Below are 26,209 nucleotides of genomic sequence, written 5' to 3'. Positions count from 1 at the left end.
GGAAAATATAAAAATTGATTGGGAATTTTATAATCTCTTTGGAAAATTTAAAAATTGATTGGGAATTTTTTATTCTCTTTGGAAAATATAAAAATTGATTGGGAATTTTATAATCTCTTTGGAAAATATAAAAATTGATTGAGAATTTTATAATCTCTTTGGGATATATATGTTACGGTGAAAATTAGAATATCGGTAAATTTAATTTTTAATGTTTAAATTATTTTATTTTATATTTAGTATTACTAGTATTAGATAGATTCAGTACATACTACATACACACATTTACATTATTAATAATTATTGTAATATACATATTATTTATACACATTAATATAAATAATATACACTACTGTCTACTACAAGTATTGTACTAAATATTATAGCAAAAATATTTATTATAATTAATTATTAAATTAGTGCAAGGTTAACTGTTATGGCATCTTGAATTGTATAACACAATTTTGGATAGTCATTTACATCAATTTATGATACATTTTTTCAAATAAGCACACATTTTCAACCTTTTTTCATCATTTAAAAATAGTTGCGGTGCTGTTTGACGAATACAAATTTTATTGTCTGAAGTTACTATTGCGTATTCTAAACAATTTTCTGATACAGAAATAGATTTCTATTAGAGTGAATGTATTCCGAAATTTGGACATTTATCGGTATTCGGACTTTTACCGTAACGTATATGAACTCTTGGAAAATTTATCAATTCTTTGGGATATATGTAAGCTTTTTGGAAAACATAAAAACTGTTTGAAATTTATATACATTCCTTGGAAAATATATAAATTCCTTAGGAATTATTCAATTATATACACTGTTTGAACATATATTTTTTATCTATGGTCACAATTTTCTTCTTATCTGTACCTAAGTCAGTTATTCATTAGTTAATATCATTAAACATATTATTAATCATATATATCTGATTTTATGATTATACCTTTAGCTCCTTTGGTGAGCTTTTAAGTTTGTTCTATGTTACCCCTTCCTTTCTCCAAAAGGTATGTCGTGGTCTTCTCAAAACTAATAGTGTACAAATTTTCATATTGCGCGTATAAATACGTGTAAATTGAGCGCAAAAGATTTGCTAAAAACATTTCATATTTTTCAGGTAAAAGGACGGCTGATGTGTTGTTACGCCAACCCCCCTCCCCCCGAAGGGTTTTTAATATTTCTTAGTCCCTTTGGTCATTCAAATTCAGTGTCACTGCATACAAATTCGTACAAATGACATAATAAATGATATAACAATAAAATTTCCATATTTTTAAAAAGGGGGCTGTCTTGACGTACGTGTTATTATTGTGTGCAATGATAATCGGACGGGTAGAACATGATTGCGTACGTTTGTCCTTTTTGATAACATGATTGCGTTTGTTTATATATAACTGTTAATTTTACTATATACCTAATAAATATCTAATAAAATGGGCGATTGTAAACTCTGCCAGTCTTTTTTTGTTTAGCTGCTCAGTGCTCACATTGCCGCATGCCTTTTCACATTAAATACGTTGACAATGTTGACATCTATTGCGATGATATATACTAATGCAATAATACAAGACTTAGAATATTTACAAATTGTATCACATCATTTTAGTTTACATACATGACATAACTATATCTAATATATCATCATATATCATCAATCATAACTAATAATGCAAAAATATATATTTTTGCATTATTAGGTATAACGATTATTTACTATGATTTAAATATTTAATGTGAACGATATGATATTGTATTATATTTTTTTTTAATAATATATTATATTAATTTTACACTACTACTTGATTTTCTTCACTGGCGGAGTTTACATAAACTCAAATTTACCTGATTTTTTTCAGTGGCGGAGTTTACATGAACCCAATTTTACCTGTTTTTTTTTCTGGCAGAGTTTACAGTAAAAAAAGGTACTTGTGGCGGAGTTTACATGCGCCCAGTAAAATATGTACACTTCTATAGCAATCAATATAAAATAATAAAATATACCTTATAAGAATAACTAAATAATAGTAAAATAATTAAAATATAAATAAAATCATCAATAAATTATTGATAATATTATTAATAACGCTTAATATTTCATACATAATTATGTAGTTAAAAATCAGGTAAAATCGTATGCAATCGTATAGCTTAGTCACTGATGACAGCAGTTGACGTAGGAGTAGGGGAGGGGGTGTGTAAAGATGTGTGTGTACAGGTACGGCAAACAACGCGCTTCGCTACGCAAATACACGGAAAACTAAATAACTCCAAAAACAATTAAATTGATAAATTTCGGAATTTTCTCATTTAGATAGCTAGTCGATGGCACCGAGTACCGTTTAAAAAAAAAAATCATGAAAATCGGTTCAATAAAACTTTAGATATGACTTGACAAAAAAATCGTCTCACGTTTTAATAATATATATAAATATAGATTATACGTTTCCCTATAATCATCCTTTATTTCCTATAAATTAGTTTTTGACTCCACTATTATTTTAACAATGAGTGAGTGGATAAATTTTATCTTCATATACCCGTGTACGCCGTCATATTATGCGTGTAAACATTTTCGAAAATGATTTCGCGATTAATTGTGTGTTGAAAATTATTCCAGATGCGGTTCGTGCGATGCCAAATGCGAGTCATGTACCGGGCCGAATGCCGACCAGTGTATTACTTGCAAATCGGGTTATTTCGAACTCAAAGGCACGTGCCATTCGAAATGCCCAGACTTCTATTACCCGCACCACAAACGTCACGAATGTTTGGAGTGTCCCGTTGGCTGCGTCTCTTGCAATTTGACCGAATGTCACTCGTGCGACCAGGGTTTCACGTTGAACAAGAAAGGCCGATGCCTAAAAACCGGCAGTCAACAATGTCAACCAGGTGAGAAAACGGTGAAACGCGTTCGGGTTTGCCACGAAAAACAGTTATGGATTTCGAGCACCTTGCCGCGTAGTAAATGGTCGCCGACTCGCGCGATCGTAAGACATCAACGGTTTTCTTTTCTTTTTTTTTCTTATCTTTTGAAATCACCGAAGCAGGCCAGTTTTGGACCGGGACGCAGTGTGAGCAGTGTCACGGGTCATGTGAAACTTGCAGTGACTTCTCCAACGAAAACTGTCTGTCTTGCCGTTCGCCGACCATGTTCCAGGCTCCGGGCTCGTGCGTAGAACAGTGTTCGCCCGGGTTTTACCCGGACTTGCGTTTCGGCAACTACGCGACGTGCCAACCGTGTCCGCATCCGTGCATCGAATGCGTGTCGCGCACCAACTGCACAATGTGTCACTCACCGTTGCTGTTGCAAACCGGCCAATGTCGTACGACGTGTGCCCCGGGGTACGTATATCATATCATTCATATAATACGTCCGCTGTAGTTTGTGAGAGATGGTTCACAAATGCGTTGCTGATGTTACGAGTCGTGGCTTTCGTGTATTTGACAAAATACGAAAGAAAAAAAAACAAAATTCGTACGGTTTGGACAAAACCGTGTAACTGCGCCAAAAATGCACCGTTTTATTGTCACATGTATTCTGCAGTTTGTTTTAATAATTTTCCACGATAGTGCCATATTTCCACGATAGTGCCATATTTTTTAGTAAAAATATCGAATGTTAAATTTCAAAAACGGACCTGTGTGCAGCAGCGCATAACTCGCAGTCGAATGAGTGACACTATAATGTGTATTTAAATACGCGTTGAACATATATGTGTGATACGAGTTTCGGATAATTCCGCTCTTGCAGTGCAGCGGACATATCGTGCGGATCCGTTGAACTATATATTCGCCATTAATCGTTTAACATTTTGCTTAACTATTAGTGAACTTACAATGTGTTTGCAGATATTACAGCGACGTAGGCTCGTGCGCCAAATGCTATTTGAGTTGTATGACGTGCAGTGGACCTCGCAGGGACCAGTGCGTCAGTTGTCCACGCGGTTGGCAGTTGGCCGCCGGTGAATGTCATCCCGAGTGTCCGCAAGGCTTTTTTATGTCGGACTTCGGCTGTCAGAAATGTCACCATTACTGCAAGACTTGCAAGGGTAAGTTAAACGTTTGCGATTATTGCCGCACGTCATCATACTTCTCGGTTTTTAATACAAATAGCTATTATCAGTATCGTATTCTGCGCTGTGGTTTTGCTGTACTTCGGCAAAACTCGAAAAGGGAAAATTGCGATGTAGGTACACGTATTCTGGGTAGTCCGTCGGTAAATCGACAATTGTTTTGCTCTAATATATTATCATTATTCTTATTATAATTTTTCGAAACCAGAGTAACGTAATTTACTGAAATATTAAAAAATTACAACACGGAAAACAACAATATTTGTCGCCGATTTTAAAAACAAAAAACATGGTTCCATATTATGATGAGTGCTTGTGTGATTAAAAAAATTGTTTACCGTCTCAGAATCTCTATAAAATCAAAATGTTCATATTTATCTACGATTTACAAATAACGTCGAAACACTGATTTTGTGCAGTTATTAAATAATACGGATGACGATTGAATAAAAACGTACACAACATATTGTAATATCCATAAAATATAAACAACGATGTAACGGTCTCATATTTTGCAGGCGAAGGCCCGCTGCAGTGTACGTCTTGTCCACCGCACTTCATGCTAGAGGATGGCCTGTGCTCGGAGTGCTCGGGTTCTCAGTACTACGACCCGCCTACGCAGCTGTGCAAGCCGTGCCATGCGTCGTGCCGTGCTTGCAACGGACCCGGCCCGTTTAGCTGTTCGGCCTGCATGTTCCCGCTGCATCTCGACCGGAAGAACACCCAGTGCGTGTCGTGTTGTGGACCGCGTCCGCACGACGATTGCTGCAGCTGCAACTCAGAAACCGGCGAGTGTCACAACTTGACGCCGGCCGAAAAACGCCGAACGTCCGTGGACAGCGAACCGGACGACTTGACCGCGGCAGTATCCGTGCGCCGTGACGCGGTCGACCAGCCGAACGGCATTAAGGCGGACGCCACTTTGTTTGGTTATTTGGCCTTGGCCATGTTCGCTTCCGGCTTGGTCGTGTTGTCCGTGATAATGGTGAGTATCGTCTCGGATAAAACGCTTCCGCCGCGTGCAACGATCACCGTAAACATTTAATTCCCCGTTCGATACAGATGAACGCGCGAAATCGATACTGAACTCTTACCCGCCATCCTTTACTCTTGCCACCTTCGCATCGAACCTTACGCTAAAAAATGTTTTTAAATCTCGACCGAAATCTCCGTCTGGTTTTTGTGGGTGGTGATCGTTTGCATGAATGATACGGTCATAGAATATGTATCTGAGTTGTTCTCCGTCTCCACTGTCTTCGAACGTTTATCCGGATCACCTATTCGCGATCGCTCGTCCGAAATAAAATTCTCATAACTTTTTTTTACTATTCTCATAGAGACTTTTCAGGTTATGGAGATAATATTTCCCGGAACGCCCTCCCCCTTTTACCCACAATCTCATGTAGTTATCAATAAGCGATCACCTGTGTCTGTGAAACGATGTACAAAATGATACAAATCTGCCCCGGGGAAAAGAATTTTCCGTAGCTCACCAACCAGAGAGAGAGAGAGACACGGTGCAGTAAACAAAAATTAAAGTTTGGCTAAATACTTTATTAACCGAAAAGCCTTGGGGAACCGTTCCACCGCGCCAACCTCCCCTTCACCGCCGGCTCATTACAGACAGATTTATTTCATATTACCGTCGATGTCGCGTTCCTTAGAATGCCCACGGTTTTTCAAATGTCAAATACTCACTATTTTTGTTTTTTAAAAATAAAATTGTCGCGTATTTAATTCCGTTAAAAAATTAACACTCCAGCGAGTGTCTGGCCTACTACCGAACCCTTCGAATAGTGTAAAATATACAATAATCGTTGCTAACTTACTGTAATCTTTGTCGTCTGTCGTGTAGGTGAAACGAAAACAAAGACAACATTCGGGTTACGTGAAGTTATTGCGGCCGCAAGGCGATATACACTTGGAAGACAACGACAGCAGCACTGCACTGTTCGCCGAAACGTGACCAGTTCACTCGACACCATCAACTGCACAACAACATGCCAGTTCACGCGGCGTCTGACCGGGGGGTGCAGCACCTGTGTAGTACGGCGGAGTGTATATTTTGAAACACACAAAAAACAACAACAAAAAAAAAAAACCAACAAACAAACATACAAAAATTATGATAGTAATAATAATATTATTATTATTATTATTATTATTATTATTATTGTTATTAGTGCTTAATACGTCTTCTCGCTTTTTGTGTTTAATTACTCTCTGTCATAGCCAAACCTTATATATACACGATACCGAGTGTTTATCAACGGCTTCTCTTCGTCGTCATCCTCCCACCACCTTCTTTTCCTCTATCGACCCCTCTTCCCAATCATGTCTTTGCCGAATCTCAAATATTAACGATATCGTATTAAAATATTATTGTATTAATTAAATTCCACTGCTCGTTAAAAGAACAAACAATTCATTACAATAATGTTATTAATTTTAATTTTTGTGTAAGTTCCTTTTCAAGTGTAATCGTCTCGAATAACATTTCTTTTACATTCCGTTTTTTTTTTTTTATTATTTATTTTAATTTGAAATTGATGCTCTCTTTTCAACGCAGAACAAATTTCTTTATTTCAACATGAATATATTATTGTATACACGTATTTTTTCATACGATACGTGTAAACTCGAGTCGAGTTCATCAAAACATTTCGTTGTGTTAGTATTGCCCCTCATATTTTAGATTATACCTACCTCTAAGTTAATTTTTTTAAGCTTATAAATTACGAACAATACGCAGAATAAAAATAAATTTAAGTTTATCTACTTGAAAAATTCACATTCCATGAATAATCTAAAATAACAGACATTTGTTTGCCGCTTACGGTATTATTTTCTATGTTTGTTTAATTACTCTATCGTTTTATTATTCATAACAATGATTTACATAAAATGTGTCAAGGATAGAATCACCATGTGTTTTATCTAAGTATTATTGTTTTGATTTGTTTGTATAATGTTGTTATTATAAATTATAATTATATCAATCGTAACGGATTAATTATTATTATTATTATTAAATAAAATTAAAACACAGAATTATTGCATGTTGCCATGGTGATAAATATATTGAATGATTTTGTTGTTACTTCTCTGTCGTCGATAAGACCAAAAAATAAAACATTGGAAAAGAAAAGAAAGAAAGAATTAACTAAAAATGTAATGCTTAACCGTTTATATTTGTGTAAATAAAAAAACCCTATTAAATTATAGCAATTATCTATAGAATATTCCAGGTTAATTATTATTATTACTATTAATATTATTATTGTTTTTATCCCCATGAAAGTTATATGCTACTTAATACAAAACTAATTTATGTGTTGTGTTGGATCTTTACAATTAGGTATATTACGAAATAAAACAATATTATTATTACCATTTCTTTATAATCTATACGCGACATACCTAGGTACCTATATATTATAATATTTAGCTTATATACCGTTTATGTACCTGCATATCGACGAACATAACTATTGTTATTGTGTACTCGTCCATTTTCTACTTATTTTAAACATAAAATATTATGTCAAATTGTTATTATGATAAGAACGTCAGTAAAGTACTCTTTTAAGTATGAATCTTATATATTATCTATAATGTATATGTATTCCATGTTATGGAAACTAAAAGCTTACACATCATTTGCGAACACTGTTCAAAATGTCTGTGATTCAGTTTGTAATATGTAAATATATATATATTTTTTTTTGTTATGTTCCAATAAATTATACCATTATTGTAAGATTATATAAATATAAATTCAATTATCAAAAAAAAAAAATAAAAATATTTGTTTACAAACACTACGATAAAAAACGTAAAAATATTGAACAACTTTATACTGTTATATTTTGGTGGTGGGAATTAAAAGTTAGACAATGCATATCTTGACAAAGTATAAAACCTTTTTGGTAAATAATTCTATGTAAAATTATATTATTTAAACTTTGAACTATTCCATAATATAATATTTTAATATTATGTATAGGTATAATAATATATATTTCACTATCGATATCATTTAGTTTTGTTTTAAAATATTAAATCTTTCAAAGAAAACAAACCTAGTGGCTAGTACTCGGTACATAGAAAAATATATACTTTTTAATATAAACCAAAATCTCTACTGCTCTACTTAAATACTTAATGTTTTGAAACAATACCAGCTAACCAAAAATTCTAATTGCCTAAAGGCACAAGTTTAAAGTTCTATGTACAAAATAATAAAAGAACTTTTATGTAATGGCCTTTTTAAGATATTATACATTTATAAACCATAATTGTCTACAAAAAATGTGTTTCACAAACTTTTAAAAATTATGATTATTATTGTTTTTTTTTTTCAAAATAAAATCCTGTTGGGGCTGATACTGGTTTAAACAATTCATTGCTTTAAAAAAAAAAAACGATGTGAGCGAAGTTAATTTTGAATACAAATAAATACAATATTGAAAGATATAAAATATTAATAATTACTCGCAGTTTAGTAATGCTTAATGCTAATGCTTTAAAATGGTTACTTTTGCTAGTTAACAAAAACGTATTCATCATGAGTCATGGCATATTTATTTTTGACTCGTTTTTAATTTTTTCCTATTAAATTTTAAATAGGTACCTACCTCCTATCTCGAATAATACTCATTGTATAACAGTTGAATTAATTCATTTATCCAGTCTACATTAAATTTATGATAAATATATGAAGTCATGGCCATCGGCATAAATAGGATGTCCTTGAAGTTTGGCGGACCGCTTTCCTATGCTATTGTTCAAATAATTTGACTCCAAGCGAGGCCGAATCATCTGTCCAAATCTCTAAATGTTTTACGTCAAATTAATCATCTGTGGGGCTACACGTAGTAGGTAGTTAAAAAGATTTAAAATATTAACAAGGAACACAATTTTAAAACATTCAGTTTTTTTGTTTTTACATTTATTTGATTTTGAAAATTATTACTAACTTGATGATTTCATATATCTGTTAATAATACGACTCAAAAATTAAGACTTTAATTTCACGTTTTGTGGTTATAATTTGTACAAGTAATAACACATTATACCATATTTGAAAATTAAATTTTTTTTCATTAAAACGCAATATACAGCTATAATCGATAGACAGCATGTTGGTGATTAAATATTATTACTTGTAAATATTATAATAACTAAACACTATTATCTATTAAAAAAAAAAAAAATCATGTAATTGAACATTAGATTGACGGTTTGGCAGAATTTAGGTCACACATAAATTATCTTAAGTTCGTTTCGCCGCTATCGTCATGGGATGTCACATCTAAATCGTCATTCGTTTCATAATAGTGTCCCACGTGCTTGTATATTCTAATATTATTATTATTATTATTATTATTATTATTATTATACCTATTTGAAATCAACCGAAAATACGATTTCAATGAAGGCGGTGGACACGTATTATTGTATGAGTAATTTTATTATCGTTACACCGCCGAACAACTTACGCACTTTACTAGTTATGGGAATTAATATTACAAACTCTATGTTTCCAAACATATATTATGTAATATATACGTACAAGTATATACATCGACATAAAATGCTGTACATAGGTAACGTAAAATATGTGACTATATTGTACCTACGTTAGCATTGAAGCCATGGTGTGTATATAAATATCGAATATCCATTATCCTGTATCGTAATGCGCCTATAGTGTTGTTTAAGGATTATGAAATAAATTATGCGACCGAGTGCTATAGTGGATGATAACTTCCTGGAATTAGGATCGGTCCGTAGAGTGAACAAAAATATTTCGGCCGGTTAACTAAAATTTGATTTAAACGTTTCTATTGGAGATTCGAAACTCGATATAATATACTTTCTCATATTTCATGAACACTACACATATAGTTATAACTTATGACTTGCTATGGTTCGTTCATATATGTATAAAAACAATTATAATAGTATGCGTATAACCTGCAATAGCTTACCTACATGCACAACATATAGGTAGATGACTTAAAATCTAGTTTCTGTAAAGACCCTTCAATTTTTGTTTCGACAACCCATAAAAATATGGATACCCAATCACTTATAAATTTTATTGTATTTACACCACATGGATTAATATAACATAGGTAATGCCAATATCACTAACGCGAAACAGTCGTGTTTTATTTGCGTTGATTATAATTGATAAAATCCATCGTAATCCCAGTTCGAAATATCATTCCATGGACTTATTAATTAAATAGGTACCTAATTATTAGTTAAGTCAGTTTAGGATTAAATATTGATGTATAATACCCAATTTCAAATGTTCCTCATCTGTATTATGCTCACATAAAATAAATAATTTATCATGTGAATGTCACTAACAACCTATAACATCCTTAACTCATTGATTTCTAATGGATCTGCAATATATTTTATTATTATTATTATTATTACTTGAACGACTACGTCATCCGTCATGCCATGTACATTTATTTTATTCTGATTGGTCATTGTGATCGGGGTATCATCCACTATAAGCACCATCGACCGATGAAATCCCGCTAAGTTGGGCCGAGCTCAACTTTTTGACTCGACACGACCGACGATGTGTACCTACGCCATGTAACTGTGAACCAGCATTTACTTTAATAGTTAGGTACCTAGGTTGGGTTTATGAATAAATTATACGTTGATATAAAATTTGAAAATAGCTTATTAAGAATTAGGATCAATTATAATAAAAATATAAAATACTAAATTAAGTCAATTATAAGATTATAAACTCATTTTCAAACTAACTACTATATTAGACCTCAATTATACTTTTATTTTAATTTTCAAAATGTTCTATAACTTTTATTCGTTTAAGTGGCTTTTCAGATTTCTAAACATATCTATGCCTGGATTGTCTTTTATCTTCGTTGTCTATCCGTTACCAGCACATAATTACGATTGTCGATATTATGATACCTTTACTTAATATTCATAGTTACTCAACATAAAAGTGCTTAATAGTGACAATTGTTTATAATAAAATATTTTATTACCACGAAAACTTTTTTAATTTTACATAATATGAAATTATAATTTATTGCACGTTGTATTAAAATTTAAAATACGTTCAGAAACTGAAAATTTAGCATGCTCGCAGAGTGAGCTTTTCTAAATTATTATTTTATTTTTATAAGAGGGTTACAATTACAAAATGTTGTAAATCCTATTACCTAATAAGCAAAACAATTTTTTTTGCTATAATTATTAAAGTTCCATTGATCATTGATCCAAAAACTTGCAATATCTTCTATACTATAGGGACGGCCAAACAGCCGATCGCTGGCGATTTCAAAGTCGATCGTGTTAGAATTTATTTTTAGGCTACGCACACGAAAATTAATTATGGTAGTATAGTAACTTAATGATAAAAAACTTTCGATCCTCAAAGGTGAAGTATATATTTTTAGTAGATCGCGGCTAAAAATAGTTTGGCCGTCCCTATTCTACACTGTGCGTACTGCGTTATGATACATATGTAAAAAGACTGTTCAGTAGGTATCAATCGTACCTATTTAATAAATCTGATCATAGTTAATGCCACAAAATAATACAGTGTTAATATTAAGTAATAATATCTGATCGTTGAAAGCAATACTAGCTATTACTAATTAATAGTCATGAGCTCATAAAATTCGTAGTGAAATTATATTTTGTCAGTCTGTAAGTTAAAAATAAAAGCAATAACAAATTTTTCATTGGAGAGGTAATTCTAGCGCAATCCTAAAAATAATTAAGCCATTATCAAACAATAATAATTAATAAGCTATTATTACTGCTAAAAGCTACTGTAATGGCTGAGATCGTGTTTCAAATTTTCGTATATACAATTAAAATGGTCGTTTACGACGTCATCTTATAATAATAGGTGATTAAAGCATAACACAATAATATAATCATAACAGCATTATAATAATAAACAAAAGCAAAATTAATACCATATAGTACGATTTAAATTTTGCTTTAATCATTGATTAAATTAAACAGTTTTTTTAACAAACTTACCAGTTAGCAATACATCAAACGTTTTTCGAGTCTGATTTCTTATGGAATTTTTATAATATTCCGAAAATATCGAATCGCAATTAATTCAAACTAAAACTGTAAAATTCAATTAATAATTAAAACAAAATTGAAAATAAATTAAAGAAATAAACCTATTTCTACCGTATTTATTTTCTTTTGCTTACCATTGCAAAAGCTCTCTGTATAACTTTATCACCGGCCGGTATACAATATGGACAAATCATTGTTTTCTTTTTAGTAATTATGATGATGGAAATAACCCACTGTCGTTATTCACTTCAAAAATTTAGAAACAACTCCCCATTCCCCAAAGAAAATTTTCTGGGATAAACGTCCCACACTGACCTCGGTGAACACGTACCACGACTATTGATAACGAGTGATCCACAACTTTACACAGGTTTTATTGATATTTTTCATGCCAATAAATTTTGTAACATGATATATTATGATTATTGTAATGATAAACCAAAATAAATTATAATAGTAAGAATAGTGTATATAGATTAATATGTACGTATTTTCTAATTAGCGCTGGGATTTTGATATAAAGGTATCTTTTTTTCTGGTGTTTTGAAATGTTGGTTCGTAAGTATAAAATGAGTTTTGGGTAATACTGATTTATTTTAATGTAATTTTTTTTTTGCATCTTCTTGATGCATTTTTTGACTAAATCAACCATAAATGCATTTGTAAGGCATTTTTTGACGATTCTAGTGAATTTTCTTAGTTTTTAAAACATTTTTTACGATTTATTCGTGAAATGAACGAAAATTGTTGCGATTAACAAGAACTTTCGACAAACTGCCGACGCTATGAATAATAAATTATATCACGACAAGTTATCGTCGATAGCAAATATTTTATCATAGATAGGCCTTTCCGTTAATGATTAAGAAAAAACAAAAGATCATTCAATTAAACAAGTAACAATGCGTACAATACTATTAAAAAAAAATAAATACACTTCAGTAGTATCATTTAAAATTTTTTTTCCAATTTTTAAGAATATAATTTAAATGCATTTTTTAAGTTTTTTAAGTCATTAAAATCCCAGCCCAAATTATAATAATAAATCTACGTCCACTGGTCGTCGATACTACACTATCCGCAATCGTTGCAGAGTTCGTGATGTGAACGCATTAAACAAAATTATTGTACCTACACACCAACACCTATATGAAAAAAAAATAATAATAATAACAATAAAAGTGTACGCAAACTTAGATAAAATTGCGGAACACGTTTTCGCTTTTAAGACCCACGTCGCGGCCGTAAAAATATTATACTCGAGCCGGTCGTAACCGCGGTCACGGTGTGCGTGCGGGACGCGAACGTGCTTACGTGCCGCGTTCACGCGCTCCGGTCCGTATCGATTTTTGCGGCTTGGACGCCTCCTCCTCGCGGCGGGGGTGGCCGCGGCACAGCTGACTGGTATGCGTGCCGCCACGAGATGACGCGCGTCGTCGTCGTCGTCGACGTCAGCTGCGAGTGCCGTCGTGCTGCTCTACACTCTGCTTGGCGTCCGACGCTGCGCCGCACCGCCACGAGTTGTCGTTTAGCGGCCGTGTAAACAATGACGGTTTCATCACCGTCGCCGCTGCAGGTGCAGCAGCAAGCCGTCGCCGTCACCGCGGTCACCGTCGTCGCGACCGCGACCGCGGCGTTCCGGCTGTCGCTGGTGATGTTGCTGCTGTTGGACGTCGGCACCGCGTCCGCGTCTATATGCAAGTCCGGGCTGTGCACCCGCGAACAGTATTGCTGCGGCGACGGCAAGTGTTGCGACAACGTGTACAGCCTCTGGTACTTGTGGTGAGTACAACGTTTTTTCACTTTCGCCGTGAATTTTATTTCATCAACTTAACTGTTATTATAGTCTTGCCCGTGCACTCTGTCACGCCTCGCACCAATACCTTTAATTTTAGGCAAAATGTGTCCGACAGGTTACGTGTCGTCATGAAAAAAAAAAACGGAAATCAAATTTGCTTAAGACCTTTATAAGTGTTGCGAAAAGCAAACACGGGGACAATTGACTGAGATTTTCTATTATTATTATTATTATTATTATTGTTATTGTTATTATTCTTCTCGTCTGCAGTGGAGGTGTAGCCGTTATGCTGTTTGTCGTCGGTTCGTTTTGTCCGATCATCAGACAGTGCTGTTGTTTCCGGACCCCGGTGATCGTCAAGTACGTCCCGGTGCCCACGTCGCCGACTAAATTCGTGAGTATAATACCTGATACGGAGGATAGTATGATGGGATCTGGAGGTATCGCGTGCAAGGTAAACAGTATATTGGTCAGTAAGTGGCGGAACTATAGAAGGTAGCTGAGATGGTTGCGGCATTTCCAGAATTTCGGGAAAATTAAATAGTAAAAAATTATATGTTGATATTTCATAATTATAGTCACAAGTTATGAGGAATAAAACAAACAAACATTTATAGTTCATAATTCATATAATAATTCATACATTATATTTATTTTTATAGTAATATATTTAATTTTCCTAACTAGTCGACACAGTATGTAAAAAATAGGTCCCCGAGAGCAAAATGTTATCAACATCACTAATTTTAGGTACGGGAATAATGGAATGACCAAGCAACACGCTTATTTACGTAGTGCAACCGATTTTGAATCAAGTATATTATCGTTTCTGCTAATATCATTTAAGAAATTAAATATAGTATTGTTTTGCCAAGTAAAATCATCCTTTTAGAACACCAGACTGTGACACAAATATCAAAAAGTGCCATTTTTATATCATATTGAATTTCTTGATAATTGCAGTTTCATTTTGGATATATTTTCAAAGATAGTGTCTCACTCTCTTGTTGCGTACTTTTTTTTTAGGTACATACCGAATTTATTTATTTAATATATGTACCTAAGTACCCACGTATCTTCTTATTCACCATGTACGCAAATGTAAAGGCTTTAAAAAAATGATACATCATCAATTAAACCTTTAAAATATTTATATTACTATAATTAGTCAGCTTTATAAATTGACTGTTTCAAATTTTATCATAAACACGAAAACAAACAACATGTTTATTTTTTTTACTTTGACTTTGTGTTTAATTTTTATGTCTGTATGTCTGCCAAAGATATATTAAACAAATATTACTAGCCAGCACTAATATACTAATATTTTTATTAAAAGAGGCCAATATGAACATAATATTTTTATAGGTACTTACAATAAATCGTCAATAATCAATACTAAGTATAGCCAGTATAGATTTTAATAATATAAACCGATATTAATATTATAAGAATAATATATACGTTTATTAATCAATACGTTCAGCACTTCTGAACGATACCTACTCGCTTATGTTTCCGTAATTAGGCGAATATATATACCTTGAGGAAAAACAGTTATTTGATACCAAGGATTTTGTCACTTTCGTGTATAATACTGTATTTATTTCCTTCTCGACTAATCCTGATTTTTGTGTGACGAACATTCGTCAAAATTTCAAAATGCACACCTACACCGTCGACTGATCAGGATGTGTGAAACAAAACGCACATTGTGCACGACCTGAACTGCTGAGTATATATTATAATATTTAGATGACTACTGCCAGTTGCCTTGCGTGATACCAGCCGAATAGCATCTGTATGCACAACAGCTTCCATTTGCCATTCAAATTTTATGTATTAATATGATTGAAACCCGTCGAAATTTATAATCTGTAAACTTTTTTTTTTATATATATCGTTCTCATTCAAGAAATATTCTGATCGTGAAAAATGCACCAGAGTGGACGTGACGCTACCCATGCCGCCTCAAGCCACCACGTTGGACGTCACCAACTGCATTTAACACACAGACACAACACTACTAATAACACAGTATCTACACGTCATATATTGTAATAAATATTAATAATACTATAGTTATTCACGATAATCGCCGCGATGTAGGTACATATAAGCAGCAGTCATGTGGATTAACATCGCCCCTCCTCCCTCCGCCACAACCGGCAGAAAGTCATGTCTAGGGCATTAAGGCGTGTACCGGGATTAAACGTTGACGACGTAATAATATATTATGTGCTTAACTATTAATAATACATTATTTACCTGGGTTACGCGTGATGTGTGAACACAATGGCGTAGAAGTTAGAATACGTCTGTTCTCGAAATCCTGCATGTACGAAGTCTCTGTCGTAAGATTTTCTATAACTACCTATCATAAAACATAGTTTAACCGACGACTGAAGCAGCGAGTCATTACTATCTACACACTTATCAATACACACGCAAACACCCTGTTTGTATAGACAGACATTTTAAGTATAAGTACACCCAAATCAGTCGATATCTCTGTGTGTAGATAGGTACATATGCAAATTATGCCATCGTCACGTCTTACAAGTGCAATTTCAAACGCCGTAGTTTATAATATTATGTTGTTTAACGACTGTCTAAACTTTGAATGTACTGAGTAGTACAATAAGATTTTACTGGTTGTCCTCTGCTATACCACCCGCCGCCTCGTGCTCTACTATAACACAATACGACCGCGCTTTAATTTAATTTAAATATTATATTTGGTAGATACTAAAAAGCGACTTCTGAAATTCTAATAGCACCTGTGCGTATGTCGTTAAAAAGTAAAAACGAATAGTCGATAATTGTATTTTAGAACTCGACACAAATTTAGAATAATAATATCTAATAATAATTCAAAAGCGGTCATAGAAAATAGCTTCAACGTGATAATAATATAACTGAAGGGTTGAGTGAATACAAAGTTTTCGTGTGACATTACCATAGATAGGTTTTTTTTCTAACTTTTCACATCTTTGTCAGTATGTCGCGTGGCGACACGCGTAGTGTAATGATATCGGCTTTATCTGCAACGCGTATCTATATCTCTAAAAATTATAATTCAAATGACTTAAAACTGTAACACGCATGTTAACACATTCACCTTCGGTTCTCTATGCCAAATGAGTACAATAACCCTGCTAACCAACATTTTACGTTTGTTTTCAATTCAATTACCGTAACTTTTTTTAATTAATACCAAACAAGGTAAATGGTTATACACGACCTACATTATAGTACGTGTGTGAATAAATGATGTCTCACGTGAACGAAATGTAGACCGCACTAATTTAATAATAATAATATATTAAATCTCCGTCCAATTGTGTATAATTTAAATACGTATATTGTTATTATTATTATTATTATTATTTTGTATAACTATAGTATCAGCTAGTCAATCGTGTAACTATACTAACACACTACACACACACGCAACGCCGAGTCTTATTAATTGTATTTCGTGTACGAGATGATTCCCCGAGTATACCTAGTCTCCCTAATTTTTTTTTCATTTAACAATGCGAATTTAATCAAATCTGAGTTTTTAAAGTCTTTAAGTATACCTACCTACTTAAGGTCCGGCTATATTTTCCATTTATTTTTTATTTTTGTCCAATTTTATGAGAGACCTGTAGTAATTTAAGATTATTTGTTTCAAATGAGAATCCAAAAATAGGAATTCTCTACTCTATCATCACATAAGTCTCCTTGAGTATAGATAAAAATTCCAAAAATCAAAAATTGAATAAATTTGTTGCTACAGAAAAATTGGGGCGATCGCTGAAAATGTTTCAATTGCCGTACAACATACGGGAGGTCTTAAAAATAAATATAATGCGCACGAATTGTCATTTTATACGAATCAAAAACCAACGACGAATGTCGAGTCGACCGAATTTTGTTAATGACTATTTAAGGCGCGGGTAATAACGTGAGCTATGATGACTGACGATCGGTCGTTTAAAAATAATTTTGTTCTGGTCATAAGACCGAATTTATCGTATTTCAGTTTGTTTTAACGAAAAGTTATTTGTTTTCCTTTTTAAAATACTTTTTACTCTTTTTCCGAGTACTATTAACCTCGAGCGTGTGCGTACCGCGGGGCGTTTGTGTTGAGTTAACTGCACTTTTGTAAAAAGTAACAAGACACCGGTAACAACCTGCTTTCTGTTCCAGTAGATAGGTACTCGTTATTACCGCGGTCAGTCGTTCGAGAATAAGCCGACCACTTTAGAATTGTAAAATGTAAATCCTGCGGGGTCTTGTCAATTAATTATCGTTTGGTACGGTACTCGCCATCGTGGTCATTAAAATAAGGATAATCATTTAACCTTTTGCCATGGACATCAACATGTTTTAATAATCGTTTGATGATGATTTTTGGTAACCGGAAACCGAAAAATATCCCCGTCACGCACGTCAAGTCTTGGCGTGACATATACGATTCGGCGTTTGGTGAATCATCTCGTATACGCCGCGATTATAACTGTTTAACGTATTTTTGTTTATTTGTGTTTGGCACAACGTGCCTAGTACTTCCTACTCAATCACTTGCCGAAAATGTAGTGTTCAAAAAAGTGGATAAAGGTCCTACTTATACTACGACCTGCCCATGAAATTATGACATTCGATATGAATACGACAGCAGACGGTATATCGATTGTTAACATAATATTATATTAAATATAGTAGTGGGTCAGTCACGAACATAATATATTAAATATAAGTATTGTAAATTATGTAATATTGCATAACAATGCCTGCTTACTCCAGTACTGCGATGCGTCCTGTTTGATTTTCTAATGCCTGTGTAGACATTTTCAAATGGATCGTTAGTATTGATGTGACTACGGTCAACACGCTGCAATGAAGAGGGGGGGGGGGTTATACACGACCCCTACAAAAAATTAATACGTACAGCGTGTAACACTAATCTGTTTATATAAAAAATTTACGTCAAGCCTTTAAAAAACTGAAAAAAAAAGTTTGAGGGGGCTAAACCGTTTCTGGTAATAGATCTGCAGTTGATTATATTCATTTATTTATTTGTACACCAGCATACTATAATATATATACAAACCTAAGTATTTGACTTATCTAAAAAGGCTTACAAGACGTGTGTTTACTTTAACAATTTGTCAATTTTCGGCGTATCTTGTAAAAATATTTAGTGTAATTAACAATTTAGTGTTAACATTTGTAACAATCAATTTTTTTTATCATAATACGGCTTTCTCTGGGAAAATAATACAAATATTTTTAACGAAATCAATAAATAATATACAATCATTTTAACATGGGTAGTAGCGGGATAGATTAGGGAGTATAATAGAGCTGGTCTTTTCGATATGACCGTATTAACTGAGCATTTAAATGCCATGATTATTTTTCTCAAATTCTTTGTGTCAAAATGCCTATATCGTTCAACCTCATACGTTTTAGTGTATGAGTTTGACATGTTAAGAATAATAATTAGTAGAAAATTACCTAATTATCATTTAAGGGTTATGTTAAATTACATAAATAAGTATAAGAAAAGTATCAGTATTAAAAGTTATAACATTATATGGCTGAATTACCTAATTTGTGAAAGATATATTTTTTAATGTAATTGTAAGACTTAATTAATGGTTTATATAAATCATATAATATAATAACTGTTACCTATGTATACTAGTTTAAGAGTACGAATAAACATTTTATTTGCTAAAAATAAAATGTTGTTGACTATTATGTAAATTCTGTTTGTGTCAGTATTTAATAAAATATTATAACTTATGTTAATATATATAATTTATTGTTGTGTTTTCTCTCATTCATATTATAATTTATAAAGTATTACACGATTGGTACAATTAATTTAATGAAAAATATAAAATCTGTTCATTAAGATAATTTTACTAGAATCATTTATTGCAAGGATGTACTTGGATAGTGGGTACTTGATTTCTTTAAAATTTACATTAAAATATTATTCTTCTCCAATTCTGAAATAATCGTTATTTTAAGATTATAATGATTATATTTATATAGCGAATATACAATAATTTTTTTTTTTTTTAATTTTAAATTGAGACTCTTACAATAATAATTCTATCTTTACCAATAAATAACATCCTTATATTTTAAAAAATATTAATTAAAAACCAAAAAAAAGCACATGTTGCAAAGTCTACAATTTATAATTATAAATATAAATACTGCATGATGAATGCAATTTAAAAAGATATTTAAATCTTTAAAAATTTTTTAAAGATTAACTCAAAAAAAATTGATAATAAAGAGAGAAGATATTATTTAGTATTATTCTGTTTAATAAAATAGAATATAGCAGGCACATACACAAAAAAATATTTTGGGGGGGTTTGGTTGTAAATTTTTATTCTTATATAATCTAACTTAACGTGTAGCCTAACAAGAAGTGTTTGGTCCGATTGACGATTGTAGATAGTGATCAAGTACTAAACGAGAAATGTAATTCATATATTACGATAAAACTTTCCTGAAATTTGGGGTTAAACCCCTAGACCCCCCTTGTATACGCGCCTGAAATATAGATACTAGATAATCAGCTAGAAAATAAGTGTCTGTAAATCAAAGAAACCATCTCTAAAGTCATGAGAGTACATGCAGGACTGTAGTAAAACTTCTTAATTTTTCACATTACAACAGAGAGCGCCTAATTTATTCATTGTATTAAATTTAATACAATGATATTAAAATATTATTTTATTTTTTATTTTTTTATGTAATATTATATAAATGTGTATCTAAATAATTAAAAATTAAAATGATATTAAATATATTTTTTAATAATACATAAATATTAGACAGTTTAATTACAATAGGGATAAAGTAATATTTATAATTATAAGGAACACAATATGAGGATCTTATAGCCAATATTGTATTAGTTCAATTAATTTGCTTTATTCCTAAACAAGAAGCGGATAGTTGTTGATACTCCAAATAAGTTCATAGCCTAAAACAAAATTAAAACATTAAAATATCTTTTTATTTCATGTGATATAGAATGTAAAAATTAATTAACCATAGTTTAAAAATTTTAAGAACTTAAAATGGTAATTGGTGTGTGAACTGAATAGTATAAGAAAATAAATAGGTTTACATTTTGAATACCTAGCTTATATATATATATATATATATATATATTGCAGACTGATTCTTGAAAATGGCTTTATAACAGAAATATATTAATGCCACCATAAAAATACATTCAGGAAAATTATAAAATATTTTTAGTTTTCTATGAACATACATTACGTACATAAGAAAAAATATAATGTTCCATGCATTAAAATTGTAATTTATATGAAAGCTGCTACAAGTCTAAAATGTTTAACTTGCAGCATCAGCATACCAAACTTATGAAAATTCTATAGTTAAACCGCCTATATTCAAAAATTATTAGCCCCCTTCCCCAAAAACAATAGTTGAAAATTTATTGTAAAATATTTTTTAATAAATAATAACCAGCTAACCCTATTATTTTTCAATTGAATCATTAAATACAAAAGAAACGAATTTTCAATTTTAAGCTTTTTTTATTTTTTATTTTTGAAATTTTAAATAAGTATTCAATGAAAAAATGGGTTTGCCAAAAATAATTAGAATATGTATTAAAAATTCTAACAGATATGCGAAATATGTAAAATATTAGTTGAACAAGACAAAATGATAAAATGTTACTGTAAATCTTGAAATAAATTACTATATCACCCAGAATTAAATATAACTAAGCAAGATTATTACGCATTCACATTAAACTCAAAAGCCCTAGTAACAATATTATATTTTTAAATATAGTTAAAAATTAATAGCTCAGTTAACTGATATCCAAAAATTATAGCAGTTGAGACAGCACATTAATCAATTAATAGTCATGTCAAAATTTCTAGTATATAATTAACACTTCTATGCACAATACTATACTATTATTCAAAAAATAAAAGTTCTCAACTTATATTAGCCCATATATTCTTAAAAAAAAATAATGATTTTTTACTAATAAATAATTTAATTTAACAAGACTTTTTGGACACTGGCGTTTTTTTTTTTTTTCATCAGAACTGAAAAATATTACAGTATTATACTTACTTCTAAAACATCTTTGTTGAAAGGTGACGAATGATGTTCCCATTTCATCAGTTCATTAACACGTAGTGGTGCTTCAGATTTTTTGTCATAACATTCAAACGTACTACTATCACTAAGAACTATACCTTTTCCACCACAATTACATTCCAATAAATCATGTGTTGAGCATAAAGCATCTTTTTTGAAATTAAATAAATCCTAATAAATAATATGTTAATATTTTAAATTCAGTAAAATTCTGAAAAATCCAATCATACTTTAAGTTGATCAAATGATAGTTTTGTATTATTTTGATTATCAGGATTTGTGATGGCTTCACTCAAACCAGTTTTACTAATTTGTCTTTGGAATATCTTTTCTTCAATAGTACCACTTGTTAGTAGCCTATAGATGTGAACATTTTTTTTTTGACCGTCTCTCCAAATTCTAGCCATAGCTTGTTGGTCAGAAGCTGGATTCCAATCAGAGTCATACAAAATCAAATTAGATGCACCAACAAGATTCAGACCAACACCACCTGCTTTAGCACTCAATAAGAGAACACCTAAAAATAAATTCATCATACTTAATATAAAATTAATTTACAACAAATGTCTGTTTATAAAAATTATTAAGTACTATAATTGGAATTTGAATCATTAAATTTTTTAACTATATCAGTCCGTTGAGCAGTAGCAGTAGATCCATCAAGTCTCAAATATTTGTAATGTTTCATATCGCATAACTTCACAAATATATCTAAAGTTTGAGTATAATATGATATCAAAACTATTTTTTCAGAACCATTTTTATGTAACTCTTTTAATAAGTTGTCAACAACTATAAGCTTTCCTGAACTTTCTATTAATGAATGTTTTATAACAATAGTGCGATTTAAATGTTGACTTAGTGTCTCCTAAAAAAAATTAATTATATACCTATTGTTTATAACTTCAAATTTATTTTTTACACATAAACAATAATTCTTCATACTTCAGAGGTATCGTTGTTATAATGGTTGTTCAGTAATAATTCTGGATGGTTGCAAACTTTCTTTAACATAGTAATGACACTGAAGTGTGAAATAGTACTAAGGCCAAATTCTTGAACACGATTTTCCCAGTATGAAACAGTTTCTTCATATAAACGGCACTAAGATATTATTTACATTAAACAAACAATTTATTCAAATATCAATGATGATTACCTGAATAGGAGCCATTGCACAGAATACTACAGATTCATATTTAGAAGGCAGATATTTGTTATTAACATCTTGAGTCCTTCTTAAAATAAATTTTTCAGTTACTTCATTAAGATCTGAAGCTTTTTGCTTTCCAAGAGAAATTAATTGTGGATGGCATTCTGGTTGTTGAGATTCAACAATTTTATCCTCAAACTCGCGTTTAAACATTGAATAAGTTCCCAATATTCCAGGATTAACAAAGTCTATTAGTGCATAAAATTCAGCAAGCTCATTTTGTATCGGTGTACCAGTCAATAAAACTCTTCTTTTACATTCTATCTTTCTTAATGCTAATGATGTATTAGTACTATTATTTTTTAATCGATGGCCCTCATCACATACCATTAAATCAAAATGTATTTTTTCGATTTCTTCAATGTAACGCACTAACATTTCATATGAAGTTATCATTACTGGATAGCTTCGAGCAGGTAATCTAGCAAACTCTGAAGGTTTTTTTTTCTAAAAGTTTTAAAAAAAAAAAACACATATTTTATATCAAATGTATAACCAATTAGGTATATAAATGCATGAACATAACTTACTTGATCCACAGAAAACAGCCTTAGTCTATCCCTTCCTAACCATCTTATAAATTCATTTTCCCAATTTCCAACGAGACTACTAGGAGCAACTATCAGTACTCTTTTAGCCAATGGTATACCTCCATATGGTCCTCGCTTCAGTAACATCCTACATTAAAATATGTCAAGCAAATCAAATTGCGACCAATGAAATAGATATAATATACATACCAAACCAAACAAATAGTTTGTAATGTTTTGCCAAGGCCCATTTCATCAGCTAATATAGCACCAAAATATTCTTGAGCTTTAAATCCAGAAACACATTCATACAAAAAAATAATGCCAGTTTTTTGATGAGGTCTTAAATGTTTTGCCAAAAAGGGTTCAAGCACAACTGGAGTGATTTCTTCTTTTTTTTTGTTGAAGAAAGACTTTATATTTAATGAATAAACAACACAATAAACATTCAATTATAATTTTATTTTGACTTATTTACTTGATGATCAATATTGGGATTAGGCATGATTAGTGCATCAGGAGAACTAATATCAACCGATATTTTTGGTCGTTTACGTAGAGGTCCTGTGCATGAAATAACAGTTGATTTTTCAATCGCTGGAGTATCAAATTCAGTAACTAAATCTAATACTTGGACTTGCTTACTACCAACAACAATTATTGAACCATCTTCCAAATCTAAGGATTTTAAATCACTAGTAGTACCTAACTTATGATCATTTAAATCCTAAAATTATAATTATAATAAATAAAAAAATTATAAATATTTAGTATTAATTATTACATAAAGTTCTGCGAATTTATCAGACACAATTAAGTACCCATCACCTTCCCATGTTTTGTGCTTCTTTTTTGTTTGTTTGCCCCATGTAACATTATATCTAAAACCAAAATTTGAATTAACATAACATCAATATAATATTTCAATATTTGATTATAAGTAATGATAACTTTTTATTTCCTGAGGTATTCGGTGATTGAACAACATTCTCCTTAACTCCATGTTGGTCTTTAATTTCAGATACATGTATACTAGGTTTGATTATTCTTTTATGTTGTACAGACTTTAAAATGCTTTTAGTTATATTTTGAGGAGATTGTAGAGGTGTAACACAATTATTGATGGTTTGGCTATCAGGTTGAACTACACCAGACACATTTTTAATTGTAGTACTATCGCATGTATTAATTAGTTCAAGAATTTCAGTTGGTGATCTGATTACTTTCACTCCTTTTTCTAAAATGTGAATAGGTTAAGATTATAAAAATAATAAATGTGAATACTAAAACACAAAAAAATATGTTTTAAACATAAATTTAATTTTTATACTTATTATAGGTACACAAATCAATATATTTTTGTTATAATAATAAAAGTAATAGATCGATTTCAAATTTAGGTACTTACTTAGATACTTTGCTTTAAAATAAAAATAATAAAGTATAAACTAGATAATAGAATAGATTAATATCTAGTACTTATTAGTACCTAAATACCTATTATTTTGTTTTATTAATTAGTTTTAAAACTAAAACAGCAACAAAAGAACCTAATTTAAATTCAATTAAACAAAGTACCTAGAATCTAGATATTATAAACGATGGCAGATAGAAAAACATTAAGGTTCTCTTTAATATATTTTAAAATGATTATTGATGAATAATTTACAGAAAAAGTTTTCAAAACTTCAAATGAAAGGAAAGTATTAAAAAAGTGTATTGATAGAACCTGAAATTAGTTAAAATTTATATCAAACTTATGTATTAACAGTAGTTTGATACTATTAAAATTAAAACATCTTAAGGTATAATAATAATAATAAAATAAAATACCAAAACTAAGACTTACCAATATCCTCTTTAGGAACAAGTGGAAACTGTTGAGACGGTGCACGACTTTTTCTCATGATAATTTAAATACAGTATTTGTATTAAAACACTATCCAACAGTGTAGTTAAGATTTTCAAAAAGAATAGTTTTCAATGTTCGAATTAAATAATTATAACGTATACGTTAATGATTTATAATTCAAAATTACTCGTCTAGTAATAACTAATAACATCTAGTAATTCAGTACTAGTGTAGTAGTGTATTAGACACTCCAGTGCCCAGTCTTTGCCGTCTTTGGTAGCCGACAGCCGTTATTAATTATAGACTTTCAGACTTTCAAAAACCATGGCGTTATCAACGTAGAGAATAGTAGATTGTACATAAGCATATGAAATTTATCATATATATAATATATATACATGTCCATGTTATCAGTTATCACTTATTCGACTTGTTTGAGCATATTATACTTATTATCAC

At 31.2% G+C, this 26,209-nt stretch overlaps 3 protein-coding genes across 4 annotated transcripts in view; 2 read left to right on the top strand and 1 right to left on the bottom strand.

The window, feature by feature from the left end:
* LOC112594348 (furin-like protease 2) overlaps positions 1–6,208 on the top strand; it is a 132,826-nt gene extending 126,618 nt beyond the window's left edge. Inside the window, exons 16-20 of one of the 2 annotated variants that reach the window (XM_025339088.1) lie at positions 2,630–2,901; positions 3,060–3,354; positions 3,862–4,061; positions 4,604–5,070; positions 5,941–6,208. In XM_025339088.1, the coding sequence (XP_025194873.1) occupies positions 2,630–2,901; positions 3,060–3,354; positions 3,862–4,061; positions 4,604–5,070; positions 5,941–6,051 (1,345 nt within the window). In that variant the 3' untranslated portion in view covers positions 6,052–6,208. Of the gene's footprint in view, positions 1–2,629; positions 2,902–3,056; positions 3,355–3,861; positions 4,062–4,603; positions 5,071–5,940 lie in introns of both variants that reach the window. The other variant, XM_025339087.1, reaches the window with a different exon arrangement.
* Positions 6,209–13,717: 7,509 nt separating this feature from the next.
* LOC112594367 lies at positions 13,718–19,693 on the top strand. The gene is made up of 3 exons (XM_025339124.1): positions 13,718–13,973; positions 14,260–14,383; positions 15,905–19,693. The coding sequence occupies exons 1-3, from the start codon at positions 13,738–13,740 to the stop codon at positions 15,995–15,997; spliced, it is 453 nt and encodes a 150-aa protein (XP_025194909.1). The 5' UTR covers positions 13,718–13,737; the 3' UTR covers positions 15,998–19,693.
* A 1,151-nt stretch (positions 19,694–20,844) lies between these two features.
* Positions 20,845–25,874, bottom strand: LOC112594353 (DNA repair and recombination protein RAD54B-like). The gene is made up of 12 exons (XM_025339102.1): positions 25,748–25,874; positions 24,850–25,135; positions 24,683–24,779; positions 24,377–24,625; positions 24,109–24,311; positions 23,899–24,046; positions 23,315–23,815; positions 23,101–23,259; positions 22,747–23,023; positions 22,386–22,672; positions 22,129–22,326; positions 20,845–20,992 (listed from the first exon to the last, which is right to left on the bottom strand). Exons 1-12 carry the CDS (start codon positions 25,803–25,805, stop codon positions 20,930–20,932), a joined length of 2,526 nt encoding a protein of 841 aa, XP_025194887.1. The 5' UTR covers positions 25,806–25,874; the 3' UTR covers positions 20,845–20,929.
* Between the last annotated feature and the right edge of the window lie 335 nt (positions 25,875–26,209).

The sequence above is a fragment of the Melanaphis sacchari genome, unplaced genomic scaffold (genome assembly GCF_002803265.2).
Source record: "Melanaphis sacchari strain LSU unplaced genomic scaffold, SCAv2.0 Contig22_pilon_pilon, whole genome shotgun sequence".
Taxonomy (NCBI): Eukaryota; Metazoa; Arthropoda; class Insecta; order Hemiptera; family Aphididae; genus Melanaphis; species Melanaphis sacchari.
This window is presented reverse-complemented; position numbering and strand designations above follow the sequence as displayed.

Bases quoted from the DNA above. Each gene is read 5' to 3' on its own strand.
- LOC112594367 (XM_025339124.1), top strand. From the start codon at position 13,738: ATGACGGTTTCATCACCGTCGCCGCTGCAGGTGCAGCAGCAAGCCGTC. The intron at 13,974-14,259 runs GTGAGTACAACG...TCTCGTCTGCAG, and splicing joins TACAGCCTCTGGTACTTGTG to TGGAGGTGTAGCCGTTATGC. The intron at 14,384-15,904 runs GTGAGTATAATA...TTCTCATTCAAG, and splicing joins CCACGTCGCCGACTAAATTC to AAATATTCTGATCGTGAAAA.
- LOC112594353 (XM_025339102.1), bottom strand. From the start codon at position 25,805: ATGAGAAAAAGTCGTGCACCGTCTCAACAGTTTCCACTTGTTCCTAAA. The intron at 25,136-25,747 runs GTAAGTCTTAGT...TTCACATTTTAG, and splicing joins TGTTCCTAAAGAGGATATTG to AAAAAGGAGTGAAAGTAATC. The intron at 24,780-24,849 runs GTTATCATTACT...TTTTGGTTTTAG, and splicing joins AATACCTCAGGAAATAAAAA to ATATAATGTTACATGGGGCA.